The sequence below is a fragment of the Hyperolius riggenbachi genome, chromosome 6 (assembly GCF_040937935.1).
Source record: "Hyperolius riggenbachi isolate aHypRig1 chromosome 6, aHypRig1.pri, whole genome shotgun sequence".
NCBI lineage: Eukaryota > Metazoa > Chordata > Amphibia > Anura > Hyperoliidae > Hyperolius > Hyperolius riggenbachi.
In genome coordinates, this window is record NC_090651.1 from 219,053,108 (window position 1) to 219,071,685 (window position 18,578).

The 18,578-nt window shown below is 43.8% G+C and overlaps 1 protein-coding gene and 1 pseudogene across 1 annotated transcript in view; one reads left to right on the top strand and one right to left on the bottom strand.

The window, feature by feature from the left end:
* LOC137521317 (opioid-binding protein/cell adhesion molecule homolog) overlaps positions 1-3,049 on the top strand; it is an 838,111-nt gene extending 835,062 nt beyond the window's left edge. Inside the window, exon 8 of the mRNA XM_068240426.1 lies at positions 1,311-3,049. Within this exon, the coding sequence (XP_068096527.1) occupies positions 1,311-1,408 (98 nt within the window). The 3' untranslated portion in view covers positions 1,409-3,049. The remainder of the gene's footprint in view (positions 1-1,310) is intronic.
* Positions 3,050-9,995: 6,946 nt separating this feature from the next.
* Positions 9,996-18,578, bottom strand: part of LOC137522123 (RNA-binding protein 25-like) — a 40,747-nt pseudogene continuing 32,164 nt past the window's right edge.

The following is an 18,578-nucleotide window of genomic DNA, read 5'->3' on the forward strand; positions in this document are numbered from 1 at the left end:
CATCCACGTGGATCACTCCCACACCGCCGTCCTCAGTCTTCTGCAGTGTCGGCACCGGGACCCCGCTCTGCCGTCTGTCGGTTCCAGTCTACGCAGGATAAGTGTGCTCTTTGTGTATCGCTCCAGCAGCTGCCAGAGAGATACATGGGGGGCGTACTTCTCTTACGTCAGACTGGCTCCGACTGATGGAAGTGCAGGGACCCGTTACCGGTGCTGCAGAAGACTGAGGATGGCGGCGTGGGAGCAATCAGAGCGGATAGGGCTGGGGGAAGCCCCAGGTATGTATACATTTTTGCCTTTTACTGAGGTCTGGTACACTTTAATAACAACTTATTTTTTATCTAGGGGCATAGTGGCTATTAAATATTTAATCTGATGAAAAAATGCATATAAATCGTGCGCGTGTGAGGGGTGCTGTTGGTCGTGGGGGTAGGGGGGGGGGCGGCTGGTGATAGTAGGCCTAGGGCGGCAAAAAGCACAAATCCGGCCCTGCTGATTGGTGAGTATCAGGACACTACCACACGGGGACACAGAAGGGGAAACGACACGAAAAGAAAGGGACATAAGATACACAGGGGGAAGAAGGGCACGGACAGGCGACACAGGGGGGGCATGAATAGACAGGAGAAGCGGTCTCAGGGACAAAAGGGACCTCCAGACCATAAGATGCAGGGACTTTAGAAAATTATTATGGTCCGAAAAATACAGTATCTTGGCATTGGGGCGGCAGTTTTTGTTTTAAATATATTTTAAACTGAGTGGAGCGAGTTTGGTGTATGTGGCAACATTTGCAAAAATTCTGCTGGCTTCCTGTCCCAGAAAGTTTTCATTGCTGTATTTGGAGAGGACTTGTGAAAATGTATCTTTGGTGACAGCAGGGAAATCCTGAAAGAAATTATAAAACTTTTCTACTTGTCCATAAATAGAAATACAAGTTTTAGCTAAATATATAGTTTATTTCACATGCACTGCCAAAGCATAGGAACTAGGAATTTTTCAATAAGATGCTAATACGATTTGATACAAAAGTATGCAAATTGACTGTGGTCTTACTAAATTTAGTCAAGGTTGAACTTGATTGGTCCATTTTCAAGCAGCGTAAATGTGCATATCAAATTTGCATAATCCTGCATTGCCTCAGAAATATTTGCATCTCATTGACCAGAATTGTTACTGGGGGTGATAATAAAGTGGTTTGTCCCTTGTAGGGATTATTATTAAAACATTCTGATCTACTTTGATATAATTATTAAATTAATGCTCTTCCCAGTGTAACACAGTAATGGTAATAGTATGCTTTCTCTTTGAAGGTCCAGGATCAATCCACAGCACAAGCAGTTCTATTTCTTCTGCCCTGACCTTCCTCATCCTCTGCTGCTCCATCCTATATTCTCTCACCAAGTTTTGATGCGGAGTGACTGTGGTGACGGGGAAGCTCTGGAATTTTGGAAATTGATTGGGATGCCCCTGTCCACTTCCCCAGGCCAAGACTTCATCCCTAAACCCTCATCCTCCCTCGGGCTTTCCTGTCTCACAGGAGGGTATCTAATGCCGATTGACAGCCCCTGCGGACAACCCTTTTGTGGAACTGAAGCCTGGGGGAGCACTGGGGCTGGTATATTGTGTTGGTGTCTTTGTCAATTCCTGTGTGCTGCTCTCCATGTCTTATGGATAAAGGAGGGCGAGGTGGGAAGATGGCTGGATACACAGAGATTTTTGTTGCCTCTCCCCCACTCCGATTAACAGCTCTGTTAGAAAAATGCTGTGTTCATGGACACCTGGGACATTGTATATGAGCTGTGTACATATTTTGGACCCACAGGGAATACTCAGGCTCTAGAAGGGAGTGAGTGGACAATTTGGTGCGTTTGTGCTTATCTTAGGATAATGTGTCTCTACTGACCACATGCTACACTCCAGACCATCTAATACACAGCTTATCAGTAGATCCTGGATCCCTCCCATCACGTGCAAGAGGTTCATGTGACCCTACAGAACTTGTCCGTGTTTCTGTAATATCACCAAGTCCTCTGAATCTCTTCTCAAATCATCAACAGGCCATGTTCTGTCCAGAACTTAGCATCTCCATCATCTTCCAGACCATGTACCCCTTTATTCCTGCAGTCTACTCCTTCATGAAGTGTCTCTGGAACAATTCGGTAGTCCCTGAATTTGTCATATTTGCAGTATTTTCATTGTGCAGTGGCTGAAGAATTTCTGGAATTAGGAAACAAAGAGAAAATGCTGGAACAAACTCTGAATGTGGTTCATAGTGTATACTACCCCTCTGCTAATGTCAAGCACATATATAGTTACTGGTGGACTTATGTAAAAACAAACATTGATTCTACTAAATGGGAAAGGTATGATGACCAGTTAGAGTATCGAAGGCTCTTCTCATTTTCTAGGCTTTGAGAAGAAAATTATTTTATTTCTTTTTCACAGTGCTGTTCTGCTGATCTGCACCCCAGTTGTCAGTGTGTTATTGTTACAGGACCCTGAATACAGTATTAAGGTGGCATTGTTCAGAAACATGCCATTTCAGTAGCATGACACTGCTTGAGCTGGAGATCTTGCTGTTGGGCGATACCCAAAGTTTGCACCTTTAGATCGTGTTTTCACTTGTTAAGTATTGTCCTCTCATTTCTCATTCCAGAATTCCAAAAATGGATGTACAATAATCAGAGACTCTAGCAGTGATAGAAAGGTGCACAGTGATAACTCTGTGCGGTTATAACATTCCCCCTCCATACTTTCCACCAATCACAGCCCTTCTCCATCCTGATGCTGCTCTCATTCCTGCAGTGCAGGTCTGTCATGGCTGTAATTTCATCTGTTCGGGGAGCACGTTTGGAGTTCTATGATGCAATGAGTTTTGGGATGTTCTTATTCTTTGGCTTTCTTTTAAATTTTAGAAGGCTGACGTGTTTAAAGCGTGTTAGATAAGACACGGCCGAATCGCTGCATGTTTCACAGCGTTTGTAAATTTTTCTAGACAGAGACAGATGGTTGTAATCCTGTGATGTGTCAATAAACTCTGATATTTGTACCTGCGACCACTTGTCTTTTTTTTGCAGATTATTAATGAATTGCCATCAACTGTGCAGCATAAGTATTTAACCATCACAGTGAATACTGCTTCATAGGTTTGGATTGCATTGCACAGTATCCAGCATTGTCCTCCAAATGTATTTCTATCCATTGGAAAGTCTGTGTTCAGACACATACGTCCATATGCAATTAACTTTTTTTTTACTGAGTTTACTCCCAGGTGTCGGTGATATTTTTGCCTTTTAACCCACCAGCAAGCAAGAGAATACTCAACATTATAAGAGAAGATTAAAAATTATCTCCTAGGAGAAAACTCAGGAGAAAAAGTGAATTTCATATGGCCCACAGTAACTCTTGCTTTTGGTAGGTGGTGGTTAAAAGTAGATGTATTTTGTGCATCTTCTATATTTTTTCTTGAAACTACAGGTCTACTTGATCTTGAGAGCTGGATAACCCAATTGATGCAGCAAATTGTATTTAAAAAAAAAATTGAAATTGGGACGACTGGAGGAAAATTAAATTGGGACGACTTCCAGAAGAAAATAAGAAACAAAAAGGGACTTGACCATATAGTGTAGTAAGTATGGCAAATGGGTAAATGAAATATAATAGTAAAAACCTTGTGGTTAACCCACTAAAAAATAACCAATAAAAAAAGGTTAAAAGAGGATGAGAAAATTAATGTACTTATAGGAGGCAGCCGAATGAGGATAAAATACTTTAAAACAGTTTAAAAGTTAAAGGGGCCCATACACTGATCGATTTCCGCCTTCGATCGATTTGATCTATCTGACAGGATGGAAGATCTAGGTCGATCTGCTGCTGACAGCAGATCGATGGCCCATAGAGTTGCATTGGATCTAATGGTGTAGTAATGCCTTTAATATCGATTTTCAATAGATTTCTGATAGCTTTCATTCTGAAAACCTATTGGAAATCTGTTCCTAGTGTGTGACACACATCAGATAGATTCCTGTCAGATTTGACCTGGCAGGCATTTGACAGAAATCTATCTGATGGTCGATAGACGTGGCTCAAACCTCCGATTTTCAGTTCGAAAACCTCGAACGTGAACCTTCACAAAAAGTTCGGGTTGTGCAAACTTTTCGAACCGCAATAGACTTCAATGGTGAGGAGAACTTCGAAAACTATAAACATTTATGCTGGCCACAAAAGTGATGGAAAAGATGCTTCAAGAGGTCTAACATCTGAGTTTTTGCATGGCGGAGTGGTATACACGGCAAAAGTCCAGGGGAAAAATCTGGATTTGACGCACAGCAGCGTTTTAAGGGCAGAAATTATATTGCATGCTAAATTGGAGGCCTAAAGTGCTTTAAAACATCTTGTATGTGTATACATCAATCAGGGAGTGTAATTAGAGTTCTGCTTCACACTGACAGACCAAACTCACTGTGTAACACACCGCAAACAGCAGTTTGTGTAATGACGGCCGTGCTGGACTGGTGCGCACCATGACAAGAGTGCAGGTGATGACAGCTCTCTAGCCCATATGGTCGCCGGGCTGAGGTAGCTCAATGACAGAACAGTGACTATCCAGCTGATCGAATTTGCTCTGTCCACAATGAAGCAACGACCTTATTATTTTGGGTGTGCCAACCCCCGAGACACTCATATAGCCGTCAGTCATTGCTTCATTGTGATACGCAAGGCGCTTCACCGCGGCAAGGTAACGATCACGAAGGGGAATTGACACATGTACATGCCTTTTGTTTTGTTGTTGCAGCTGCAGTGCAGCCAGAAAAATTAGGCAGGCATGTACACGCACCAGAAAAATCAGTAAATTAAATTCATGAATCCGCCTGGAGTCCTGGACCCTGTTGGTTGTGGCGGAAAAGGCAGTCAAGCGGGATGCTGGCAGAGATGCTGTGTGGGGAGCGACTTAGTCATGGGGCAGGCAGTCACACGGCGTGCAGGCAGAGATGCTGTGTGTGGGGACTGACTTAGTCTTCGGGCGGCAGTAGCCCTCCGGGATCCATGCCTCATTCATTTTGATAAAGAGGAGGTACTGAACACTTTTGTGACCTAGGCGACTTCTCTTCTCAGTGACAATGCCAGCAGCTGTGCTGAAGGTCCTTTCTGACAGGACGCTTGAGGCAGGGCAATACAGAAGTTGGATGGCAAATTGTGACAGCTCTGGCCACAGGTCAAGCCTGCACACCCAGTAGTCCAGGGGTTAATCGCTGCTCACAGTGTCTACATCCACACTTAAAGAGAATCTGTATTGTTAAAATCGCACAAAAGTAAACATACCAGTGCGTTAGGGGACATCTCCTATTACCCTCTGTCACAATTTCGCCGCTCCTCGCCGCATTAAAAGTGGTTAAAAACAGTTTTAAAAAGTTTGTTTATAAACAAACAAAATGGCCACCAAAACAGGAAGTAGGTTGATGTACAGTATGTCCACACATAGAAAATACATCCATACACAAGCAGGCTGTATACACCCTTCCTTTTGAATCTCAGGAGATCATTTGTGTGTTTCTTTCCCCCTGTTCTCATGCACTGAAGTTTCAGGCTGCTCGTTTCTTCCTGCAAACAGCTTTGCCCTTGTCTGTAATTCCTAAGTATGTGAAAACCCAGCCAGCTCAGAGGACGATTTATCCAGCTTGTAAAAGATAAGAGAGAAGAGAGAAGCTGCTCTAATCTAAATAATACACAGGCAGTGTGCATATATGGGCCTGGAAGGGGGAAATGCATCACAGAACCACAACACTGAAGAACTTGGCAGCCTTACAGACACAGGCCGACAAGTCTGACAGGGGAAAGATACATTGATTTATTACAGAGACTGTCATAGTAGAAAGTGCTGCAGTAAGCTAGAAAACATTAGAATAGCTTTTGGAACTTGTCGGATGATAAAAAACAGGATGCAATTTTTGTTACGGAGTCTCTTTAAGGCCTTAAGGAGCAGGAACCGCTCAAGGTGAAAGGCAGAGTGGAGGAGGGTGGCTGTGTTTGTGAAGGTGCAAGGGAGAAAGCGGCTGAAGATGATGCACCTGAAGGAGGAAGAGGTGAAGGAGGGTGGCTTTGCTTTTGTGTGCTTCTTTTCCTCTGGTGCTCTTCCCATTGCAGTTTGTGCCTTTTCTCCACATGCCTTCGTAAGGTAGTTGTCCCTACACGGCTGTTGGCCTTTCCACGGCTCAATTTTTGGCTGCAGAGAGAACAGATGGCATTGCTCTGATCTAAGGCAGACACACACAAAATTTGTCCATAGGTGGCGATACATGGCGCCAGACACTGGCACCAGCTGTTTCTGACAACGAGCTCTCCCTGCTTCTTTCAGGAACTCGTCTCCTCCTACTCCTCTCTGACTCCCCCTCTGAACTGTCCCCTTGGTCATCTTGTCTATTAGGATCCCATGTAGCATCCGTATCATCATAATCATCCTCCCCAGCTTCGCTTGCCTCAGACACCTCATAAACTGCACCAACAGCAGGTACTTCATCATCCTCCTCCTCACACCTTATGTCCATAGTGTCGCCTAACTCAGACATATGAGGTGGTGTAACTTGCTTAGTGCCTTCATCTTGTTGTATCTATAATGGCTGTGAATCAGTTAATTCCCCACCAAATAACTCATGTGAAGTGTCAAATGCTGCAGATGTGGTGCTAGTAGTAGTGCTGGTGGCTGCGGAAGATGAGGTGTTCTGTGTTAAATAGTCAACCACGTCCTGACAATCTTGGGAGTTGATGGGACGTGCCTTCTTCTGAGCACAATCACGTCAGCACGACCTCGAACAGCCTTGCCAGGTGGCCTGCCTCTGGGTCTGCCTCTGCCTGTTGTTTTGTCCATATCGGGGGAGGGGGGGTGAAGTGAAAGGTATGCACTGACTTGACTAATACAATGTGCAGTCACACAGGTGCAGTGAACGGTATGCAGTGACTGGTATTACAATACAATGTGCAGCTGTCACTTACGTGCAGTTAACAGTTATGCACGGACGGGTATATAAAACAGCGTGCGGTCACACAGGTACTGTGAACAATTATGCAATGACTAGTATTAAAAATTTTCAGCTGTCACACACACAGGTACCGTGAACAGGTGCAGTGACTGGTGGTATATAACACTGCGTGCGCTCACGGAGGTAGGTAGGTGCACTGAACAGGTGGGTATGCAGTGATTGGTATTACAAATGTGCAGCTGTAACACACACAGGTGTAAGAACCTATACGTTGGTTGCTATTGGTAACAGCACAACACACCTTTTACTCCGGCACCAGCAACTTAGAGCTGCAACTCACAGCGACAGCATACAGGAGATAGAGCGGAGACAGCCACCTTCACCTTTAAGGGGTTTATTCAGCAATCAAGCATCTTTTGTTACATGTTGATTTATTCAGAGTATAAACAGTCTTTCCTATGTCCTATGTACATCACATATGTTTACAGCATACAGACATGAAGCTAGTATTCTAACTAGGAAGCGTAGAGAACAGGATAGCATGCAGAAGACGAAGTAAAGTAAAGCTCTGCCATCCTGTCTCCCTCTTTTATATGAACATCAAAGATTAAATTCTGACATCACGCGAGCCATACCCCCAAGCCTACAATTAGTGGGCATGGGCATGTGACCCACATCATCATCTAATACACCAGTGCTTTATGACCTAGTTGCAAGGAATGCAATGTTTTTCCAAATATCGGCTTTGTTTACCGTTTTGTCGTCTAACTGTCGGCACAGTTAGACCTGAAAACATATTGGGCTTGATACACTAACCGGCGCTAAGTGTTAGCGCCGTTGTGAAAAGCCGTTTTTTGCCGTTAGTGCGCGCAAAGCTACTTTGCACGCAGCCCCGCTCACTGCACGTGCAGTGCGGGTGTGCTTATATTAGTGCACGGTGCGACGATAACATTGTACCCGCTGGCCCTTAAACGTTGCACCTGGTGCGATGCTAATTGCGCATCGGGTGCCCCCGAAGCGGCGCATTAAATCGCTGCTTAACGGGCACCTAATGCGCCGTTTTCGTCGCAACGGGTGCGACGTTTAAGGGCCAGCGGGTGTGACGTTATCGTCGCACCGCGCACTATTACCCGCGATGCGCGCGCAGTGGGCGGGGCTGTATTCAATGTGTGGGCGCAATGGGCGCAAACCACCTAACGCCGTGGTTTGCGCACACTAAGTCTTAGGGCACAGCTTAGCACCGGTTAGCTTAGCGCCGGTTAGTGAATCTAGCCCATTATGTGTCCTTCTAGAGGAACATGTTTCTTGTAAATTACTGCATAATTTATCTCCGAGAAACTATGCTTAAAGAGACCCTGCATCTCAAGTCTTTACTAGACTTTAGTACCTGAGGCCTAGAATTCAAGTATACCTACATTCTAACAACAGGTACCGTGAACAGGTGCAGCGACTGTTGGTATATAACACTGCGTGCGCTCACGTCGGTAGGTGCACTGAACAGGTGGGTATGCAGTGATTGGTATTAGAAATGTGCAGCTGTCACACACACAGGTACCGTCAACAGGTGCAGCGACTGGTGGTATATAACACTGCGTGCGCTCACGTAGGTAGGTAGGTAGGTGCACTGAACAGGTGGGTATGCAGTGATTGCTATTATTATTATTATTTTATTATTATTATTATTATTATTATTGTATTTATAAAGCGCCAACATATTACGCAGCGCTGCACAATAGATAAATGGGCTAACATACAAGGTAGAACATACAGGAAACTCACAACAAAACATGATCATGCAAATGATTTGATAACAATACGGTGTTATAGGTCAAAATAGAGACTGTTCTAGTCCATAAGAGGGGTGATTGACAGTAAGATTGCATAATCAAGCTGGAAACACTAGGGAGGAGGGCCCTGCCAGAGGCTTACAATCTAAAGGGTGGGGGTGGAGACAATAGGTGCATCTGCTGAGAGGGTGTCTAACAGAACTTATTATGGTGCTGGTGTAGGGGGGTATGCGAGCATGAAAAGGTGAGTCTTGAGAGCTTGTTTGAAGGTATTAAAGGTGGGGGCGAGTCTGATGGCTGGTGGGAGCGAGTTCCAGAGAGTAGGGGCAGCCCTGGTGAAGTCCTGCAATCGTGCATGTGATTGAGATATGCGTGGTGTGACTAGGCGCAGGTCATTGGAGGATCGGAGGGGGCGGGCTGGTATGTGCCTGTGGACCAGATTAGAGATGTAGGTCGGGGAGGTCTTGTGCACTGATTTGTAGGCCAAGCACAGGATTTTGAAATTGATCCTAAAGCAGTGTAGGGCTTTACAGAGTGGAGTTGTAGAGGCGCTGCGCTGAGAAGAATGTATCAGTCTGGCTGCTGCATTCATTACCAATTGAAGTGGGGCAGTACGGTTAGAGGGGAGGCCAGACAAAAGAGAATTGCAGTAGTCTAGGTGGGAGATGACAAGGGTGTGGACAAGGAGTTTAGTGGTGTCAGGGGACAGGTAGGAGCGGATCTTGGAGATGTTGTGAAGGTGGAAGTTGCAGGATCTGGCAATACCTTGGATGTGGGGTGTAAAGGAAAGTTCAGAGTCCAGGGTAACGCCTAGACAGTGGGCTTGGAAGGTAGGGCGGATGGTATTATTTTCGATAGTGATGTGCAGATCTGGGAGGGGTGCAGCTGTGCGGGGTGGGAATATTAGAAGCTCAGTCTTGTCCAAATTAAGCTTCAGGTACCTGGCGGACATCCAGGAGGAAATTGATGTGAGGCAGGCGGAGACTTTGTCTATGGTAGAGGAGGAGAGATCTGGGGTGTGGATGTATATATGGGTGTCATCGGCATACAGGTGGTAATTGAAACCCATGGAGGAGATTATTATGCCAATTGAGGCAGTATACAGTGAGAAGAGTAGTGGTTCTAGGACGGAACCTTGAGGAACACCAACTGAGAGGGGTGTAGGAGTGGATGAGGAGCCATTGAAAAATGTTGTGAAGGAGCGGTTGAAGAGGTAGGAGGAGATCCAGGCTCAGGCTATTAACTTCAGGGAGTGGAGGAGGAGGGAGTGGTCGACAGTGTCAAATGCCGAGGAGAGGTCCAGGAGGAGCAGGATAGAGTATTTACCTTCGGCTTTGGCAAGGGCAAGGCCATTGACCACTTTGGTGAGGGCTGTTTCTGTAGAATGGGATGTGCGAAAACCAGGTTGCGGAGGATCAAGAAGGGAGTTGGAAGTTGGTCAGGCGTTGGTGGGCCAGGCGTTCAAGAATTTTCGAGGCAAAAGGGAGGAGAGAGATTGGGCAGTAGTTGCATGGCAGAGCAGGGTCAAGTGAAGATTTATTTAGCAGGGGAAGCACAGTGGCCTGTTTGAATACGGAGGGGAAGATGCCAGTGGAGAAGGAGAGGTTGAACAGGTGGGTGAGGACAGGGGCCAGATCAGAAAAATGTGGGCGCAGAGAATCAGATGGGACCGGATGTAGGGGGCAGGAAGTGGCAGGTGAAGTTTCCAGCAGCTGGTTGACTTCCTCCACCGTGACAGGATTGAAGTAGGGAAAGGGAGGAGAAAGAGGCAGGAGTAGGATGGGGTGAGGAGGCGGGGGCGATGGAGTGGAGGAGAGAAATATCCCTCCGGATGGTTGTAATTTTGTTGATAAAGTAGTTTGATAGGTCAGTGGCTGAGATGGTGGCGGTTGGGGGGGGGGGGGGGGAGGTGTGGGGTTGAGTAGGGCATTGAAGGTGGCAAAAAGACGACGTGGGTTGGAGGCTTGGGTAGCGATCAAGCGAGTGAAGTATTTCTGTTTGCTATCAGCGAGGGCAGTATGGTACGTCTGCAACTTGGTCTTGTATTACAAATGTGCAGCTGTCACACACACAGGTAGTCACTGAATGTGCTTGGCCTGGCAGTGGCACAGTAGGAATTACCAAGGGGCCAAGGTCCAGCAGCTGCGACTGACTGACAGGGCTGTATATGCAACACAAGTGTCTGTGGGACACACACAAGAAAAAAAAATAGATCACAAGAACAACATTAGCTCTCAAAAGAGCTGTTGAGGATGAGGAGTGCTTTTTTAGCAATAAGTATCAGCAAGAGGTAGTAACCTAACTAGTGTAGGGGGCGGGTCGATATAGGTCGAGGTTCACCGCGAACACGAACCACCGAAGTTCGCGTGAATAAGTTAGCGGTCGAACCGAAGCCATCGCTAATGGTCGAATCTGCTGCAAATCTATAAGTGTATGGCAACCTTAAGTATAGCTTGCCTAAATGGCAGACAAAAGCCAATAAGTGGAAAACTAATACAAATGTTTATCAATCACTGTTTATCAAGCCATTTTCTATTTACCTGAAGACACTTTTTATTGACCTAAAGAAGCGAGATGACACCCATGAAACGGGTGATTGATTAATAAACATGTATATTCTTTTTCCATCTATTGCCATTTGTCCATTGGGACACCTCTTCAAAGTATATTTTAAAAACAAATATCTGCTACTAATTGGAAAAATGTATATAGGTCAGACATGGCAGACATTTGTTAGGATTGATAAAAGGTTAATAGATAATAAAATAATAAAAGTTTAATAAGATTGCAGTCATGCAGTTGCAAGCTGTGTAACACACATCTAATGAGTAGTGTTTGTAATTAATGCAGGCTGTCCTGGACTTAGTACAAAAGCTCACACTTTCTTACATCTGTTTGGCTTTGTTTCGTTTACTTTGAAGCGAGCCTTGCTCAGACTCAGACAAGGTTTGCATTATTTTGGCACCTAATACTCTACAAGCAGACAATAGACACTGGGGACCATTTGGAATTAACTTTTTCTCCTGAGTCTTCTCCTAGGAGATAATTTTTCAACTTAAAATAACTAACTTTCAATTTAAAATAACTTTTCATCACTTTGCAATTGAAAAGTACCAAAAAGTGGATGACAAAGTACAGGTACTATCAAAATTATTTAGAGTATTTTCATGCTTGCTCATGGTTTAAAAAGTATTATGTTTACAAGGTGTAAAAATATCACCTAGGAGAAAACGCATTGCATATGGTTCCTGATTCCGATCCAATTTACACATCTTATCAGTAAAATGACTTTTAAGCCACCAGAGAGCAAAAAAATCCTCAGAATAATTTTGACAGTACGTTTTCACTTACTTTTGGGACTTTAATTGCAGAGTGTTAAAAAGTTATTATAAACAGAAGCTGAAAATGATCCCCTAGGAGTAAACTTAGCAGAAACATTTAATTGGATTGGGCACATTGTCTCTTCCTCCACTGAACTTACTCTTCTAACAGCTTGTGGCTGACTCTACGTGCTTATTTTCTGCAAGTTACAGTCGTTGTATGATCACACTGATATCAAAGCATGTGATACAGAAGACTACAACTATTCCAGCTCATTTGGTTAGGTGCTCCTGGATCTATTCTCTGCATATTAACATTTTGAGAAGAGGAGCTTTAATGTACATGTAAATATAAACATAACTTTAGGCTAGGTTCACAGTGGGACGTTATGGTCTTGCGTTAAAAAGTTATTTAACGCACTGCAGTGTTAAGCCTATGCAACGTTCATAGTGCGACGTTGGTAAGTATTGTTTTACTGGATTCAATTAAATAATTAAGCTCGTGTAACTGTCAGCAGTAGGGGTGGTCGCTGGATTCCGCGGAATTCTAAATTCCGCAATTCCGGCCGGAATTGGGCCAATTCCGATTACGGCGGTCGGAACGGAATTGCTGTAGCTCCAAAACGGAATTCCGCGGAAATTTTTTTAATTCCGCGGAATTTTACGGAATTCAAATTTATTTCCTCACCTATCTATTTTCTTCCTCCCTTTTCCCGGAGGGAGGAGGGTCTCATCTTCCAGGGAGTTGTAGTATTTCAAAAGCCAGCTTACATACCGTGGCTGGGAATTGAACCCGGGTCTCAGTGTGTGGTAGGTAACTCACTTAACCACTATACCACCACCAACACTACATGCTGAAGCCAGCCTAGCATGTACCATTATGATCAATCCAAGAGAAAAATTAGCTTGCTTAAGGATTTGTAGCATGTAAAAAGCCAACTCACATTGGCTGGGGATTGAACCCAGGCTGGGCTGGGAATTGAACCCAGGTCTCAGTGTGTGGTAAGTAACTCACTTAACCACTATATCACCAACACTACATGCTGAAGCCAGCCTAGCATGTACCATTATGATCAATCCAAGAGAAAAATTAGCTTGCTTAAAGTGAACCAGAGACGAAGCACCCTTGTGTATTTTACCATAGAAATCAGTGGGAACATTAGAGAAAACATTTAACATGCTCTCTGTTCCATCCTCACTGCTAAAAGTGTCTGTTATCTAGCTGAGATAAGAATCCCGGGCTGAGCATTGAGTCTGGCTTTGCTATAATGACTCAGCTATAATGATTCCTGAGCAAAGCCAGCAGGGGGCAGGCTTGGACTTCAAGACAGCAAAGAACACAGTCTCAGCTATAATTATTCTGTAGCAAAGCCAGACCGACTGCTTAGTCGGGATTCTTATCTTAGAGGTGATAACAGGCAAATTAAACAGAGAACAATGTAACAAAGAGCAGATTAGGTGTTTACTGTCATGTTCCCACTGATTTATAAGGTAAAATACATGAGGTTGCTTCATCTCTGGTTCTCTTTAAGGATTTGTAGCATGTCAAAAGCCAACTCACATTGGCTGGGAATTGAACCCAGGCTGGGCTGGGAATTGAACCCAGGTCTCAGTGTGTGGTAGGTAACTCATTTAACCACTATACCACCAACACTACATGCTGAAACCAGCCTAGCATGTACCATTATGATATACCCAAGAGAAAAATGAGCTCTCGCTCTCTCTCTAGGACTTGATGCCATTGGACTGAATTTTCAGCTTAAAACCATCAACGGATACCGGCAGAATTTCACAGGCAATTTCGGAATTCCGCCAGATTGAAAAAGCAATTCTGTTCCGACCAAACGGAATGACCAATTTCTGCCTAAAAATTCTGGGAAATACAATTCCGCGGAAAGCGGTGACCATCCCTACTAGAGAGAGAGAGAGAGAGATACATCTACCTGGCTATCTGGGGTTCTCTTCAGACAACTGTTGAACACAAAAGGCAAGGCCATGCCTGGCTACAAATCCTTAAGCAAGCTAATTTTTCTCTTGGATTGATCATAATGGTACATGCTAGGCTGGCTTCAGCATGTAGTGTTCGTGGTAAAGTGGTTAAGTGAGTTATCTACCACACACTGAGACCTGGGTTCAATTCCCAGCCACGGTATGTAAGCTGGCTTTTGAAATACTACAATTCCCTGGAAGATGAGACCTTCCTCCCTCCGGGAGGAGGGAGTAAGGGGAAATAGTTAATAGGGACTATGGGCCACCATATAGGATAAACAGGGATACTTTAGTGATTTTTTCAATTTTTCCGACGGAATCCGGAATTCCGCGGAATTTCGTACAAATCCAGCGGAATTTTCATAACGACGGAATTTAACACTGATGAAATCCGTGATTTCCGGCGGAACGGAATTTGCTCTTTCCGATCATCCCTAATCAGCAGCTGTCTGTGAGGCAGCAATTGCTGATGCTGCCATAGTTTGGAAGGTCAGGTCTAAAGATAATTAAAAAAAAGAGGTGGTAAGATGGAAGACCAGGATAGCGGCGTTTTAGCAGGGGCAAGCATGCCCATGTTGAATATAGGGTAAAAAGCAATTTTTAATGACGCTTCAGAGTCTCTTTAAATTAACTATATCTATTTGGAAATAAAGGTGCATTTTTTCAGTTTTGCATCTATCACTATTTACAAGCCCACAATTTAAAAAATTACAGTAGTATACCCGCTTGACATGCGTATTAAAAAAGTTCAGTCCCTAAGGTAACTATTTATGTATTTTTTTATTATTATTATTATACAAAAAAATGTTTAGGGTACATTGGGGAGAGTGATGGAGGGAAAGAGTTAATTTACCATGTAATTCTGAGTCTGTGTATAAAAATCAATGTATGTAGGTGTAATTTTACTATTTGGCCACAAGGTGTCCTCCGTAATTTTTTTGTTATGCGTCCTGTAAGCATACTATTATGCTTACAGGAAAAGAAGGGTAGATAGGAAACTTTTTTTTTTTCTCAGAATGATTGTGGCTTCTTAGAGAAGCCACCGATCATTGCTACCTCTAATACTTTTAGTTATAGACCCTGAACATGAATACAGAGCAGATGTTCGATTTAAAGTACCCCTGACCTCACTGTAAAATAACATACTTTTAATGTCATTTTATTTCCTGTGCTGTAACATAAATCACAGCACCTTCCTCTCCCTTTAACCCCCCTCTCTCCACCCCCCTGTCCCCCGTTCTGCTCAGCCGAAATATTTGACTTGAGCACGACATCGATAATGGGTGGGGAGGAAGTTTCAGTATTTCCTCCTCTCTGCCCATCATTTAGGAACACTCCACTCGCCACTAATAGCTCCTATCTGCACAGCTTGCTGGGGAGCTGCGCTGTGTGCGGTCTTGAGATAATTTAGCTCAGAACGATAGTGTACTAATACAGCTACACTATCGTTCTGAGCTAAATTACCTCAAGACTGCACACAGCTCAGCTCCCCAGCGTGCTGTGCAGATAGGAGCTACTAGCGGAATTATTCCTAACAGCCCATCAGCGAGCTCTGCATTACAGCTGAGCAGAGTGGGGGACGGGGGTGGGGGGGATGCTAAAGGGGGCGGATGATGCTTTGACTCATATGTAACATGCACAGCAAATAAAGAAAGCATTAAAAACATTTTATTTAAAAACAAGGTCTGAGTACTTTAAGTTTGACTACATTCCCTCTTTTTCTCCCCCCTCCTTTCTCCTATCCTCCTTCTGCTCCTTTTTCTAGATCTAAACTGTAATGCAAGCTAGTGTGATGACTTAGCGACATTAATAAATAAATTCCACAAAAACGCAGATCAGATGAGGGACTTAATAACCCCTTCCTTATCAGGAAGAGCAGACATCTGCAGAACCCAGGCAGTCCCACTCTACTTGTTGGCTTTTCCTATAGCTACCTATACTGAAGGCACCTATACCTAGCTAACCTATACTAACTGCACCTGTACCTAGCTGCCTATACTGAAGGCACCTATATAGCTAGCTAACCTATACTGGCGGCACCTATAGCAAGCTAACCTATACTGGAACCACCTATACCTAGCTAACCTATACTGGTGTCACCAATACCTAGTTAACCTATTCTGGCGGCACCTTTACCTAGCTAACCTATACTGGTAGTTGCAGATCAGATGTGCACAACAGGCAGGAGTAATTTTTGATCATTCCTCTTTAAAGAACTGTTTCAGATCAGCAATATCATTGGGATGTCTGGTGTAAAATCGCTTTCTTGAGGTAATGCCGCAGCATCTCAATCGGCTTGAGGTCAGGACTCTGGCTGGGTCAGTCCAGAAGGTGTATTTTCTTCTGTTTAAGCCATTCAGTTGTTAAATTACTTCTGTTCTTTGGGTTGTTTTCCTATTGCAACACCCGTCTTCTGCTGAGCTGCAGCTGGTGCACAGATGGCATTAAGTTCTCCTGCAAAATGTCTTGATAAACTTTGGACGTTTTCCTTCGAAAACTAGTGTGTGTTTTTTTTTTATAGGACAGGGCAGCTGTAACCAACACCTCCAATCTCATCTCATTGATTGGACTCCAGCTGGCTGACACCTCACTCCAATTAGCTCTTGGAGATGTCATTAGTCTAGGGATTCACATACTTTTTCCACCTGCACTGTGAATGCTTACATGATGTGTTGAATAAAAACATGGAAACATTTAATTATTTGTGTGGTAGTACCTTAAGCAGACTGTGATTGGCTATTGTTGTGACTAAGATGAAGATCAGATCACATTTTATGACCAATTTGTGCAGAAATCCATATATCAAAGGGTTCACATAGTATTTCTTGCTACTGTATTTCTCCCTTTTTTAGCGCTATTCCTCCTCCTTATTTGTGGGTTTGCCTGCTAGGGATGGACAGAAATGCTGATTTCCGATTCCAACGCAATTTCTGCTTTCTGATAAGTGTCTTTCTGATTCCATGGAAATCTGATTTCCACACAATAATAATTTTTTTTGTCAATAAAGTTTATAAATTGTAAAAATAAAAACTAAAAATTTGGGATATACAATTTTTTTTTTACGGATGTACGCTATTATGCAGAAACCGCATTTCCAATTGGCAGCCATGGTAAACTTCTGCATTCTCTGAGTGGCCCCAATACTTACGAATTCTTCTGACTGGCCTAAAATTTATGTGGTCATCTGTTTTTTTTTTGCCGAAAACTTCTTCATTCTGTGATTGGCCTAATGTTTCTGAAGTATTCTGATTTCCGTGGATTTCCACTTTCTCTGCCATTTCCACAGAAAAAAAATCTGCATTCTCTGATTGGCCTAAAATTAAAAATTCTGCATTCTCTGATCTGATTGGTCCAATGTTTTCAAGTTCTGTGATTGAGCTAAAATTGTCAGAGTTGCAGTAATGCTGGATTTCCGTGGAATTCCAATTTCCCCATACCGATTTCTGCCACGATAACTTGATTTCCGATTGGAAACTCAGAAATTGGAATTCCACGGAAATGTTCCAACCATCCCTATTAACTACCCAGTACTGTTGTTCTATATGTCACAAAGAGATACATTTTTGCTTATTATTCTCACTGTAGTAAGTCTTCCTATAATTCACTATTAGGCTGCTTTCACAGTGGGACGTTACAGGCGCACGTTAGAGCAGCCTGTAACGCAGCCCAACTCACAGTAATGAAAAATCAATGGGCTGTTCACAGTGCCCACGTTGTAGGTGGTTTTAGCTGCGTTAGACTGTTTGCACATGCTCAGTAAGGGGAGAGTCCGGTATTGTTCCTAGCCACATGGCTAATTAATATTTACTGCACTGTAGTGTTGTCCAGATCATGAACAATTCAGATCTTTGATCCAGATCTTTTTTGTGAGTCGAATCATCCGGATCATCACAATGAAGAATTCGGTTCACAGTGGATGTCTGGAAGAAACAGGAACTGCAGCTTCTGTGCACAAGCACAATCTTCCTGCTGCATCTCTCCCTTCCCCATTAGCACCCTCAATTTGCCCTCATTCTCCTGCACCTCTCACTCTGCTGCACCCCTGCTTCCTGCTTCCCTAGTAAAATGATTCAAAGATTCAGTTCAAAGATCCGGATCTTTTCAATGATCCAATTCGAATCATCCGAATCATTGAAAAGATCCGGACTTCCCAGGATAGCACCAAGAGCCTCATAACACGGCTCAATCTGACGTCCAACTTCAACACCACCATGCGTTGCGTTAGGGGCACGTTATGCGACCTTAACGTCCCCTAAAACACAACGTTTTGGTGTGAAAGAGGCCTTAGGGACTTATCTCACTTATGAACATAGAAGCTAGTAACAAGCAAAAAGAGAACTAATGACCATGTGAGTCCCCACAACACTAGGTTAACAGCTGTCTTTGTCTCTCTGCAGTGATTGCTGGTGAGCATGGCAACTCTTTTGGACACCCCCTCGCCCACTAAAAGAACAAGTGACACCCATGCTAACCTAGAAATAAAAAACACTTATATAAGTAAATAC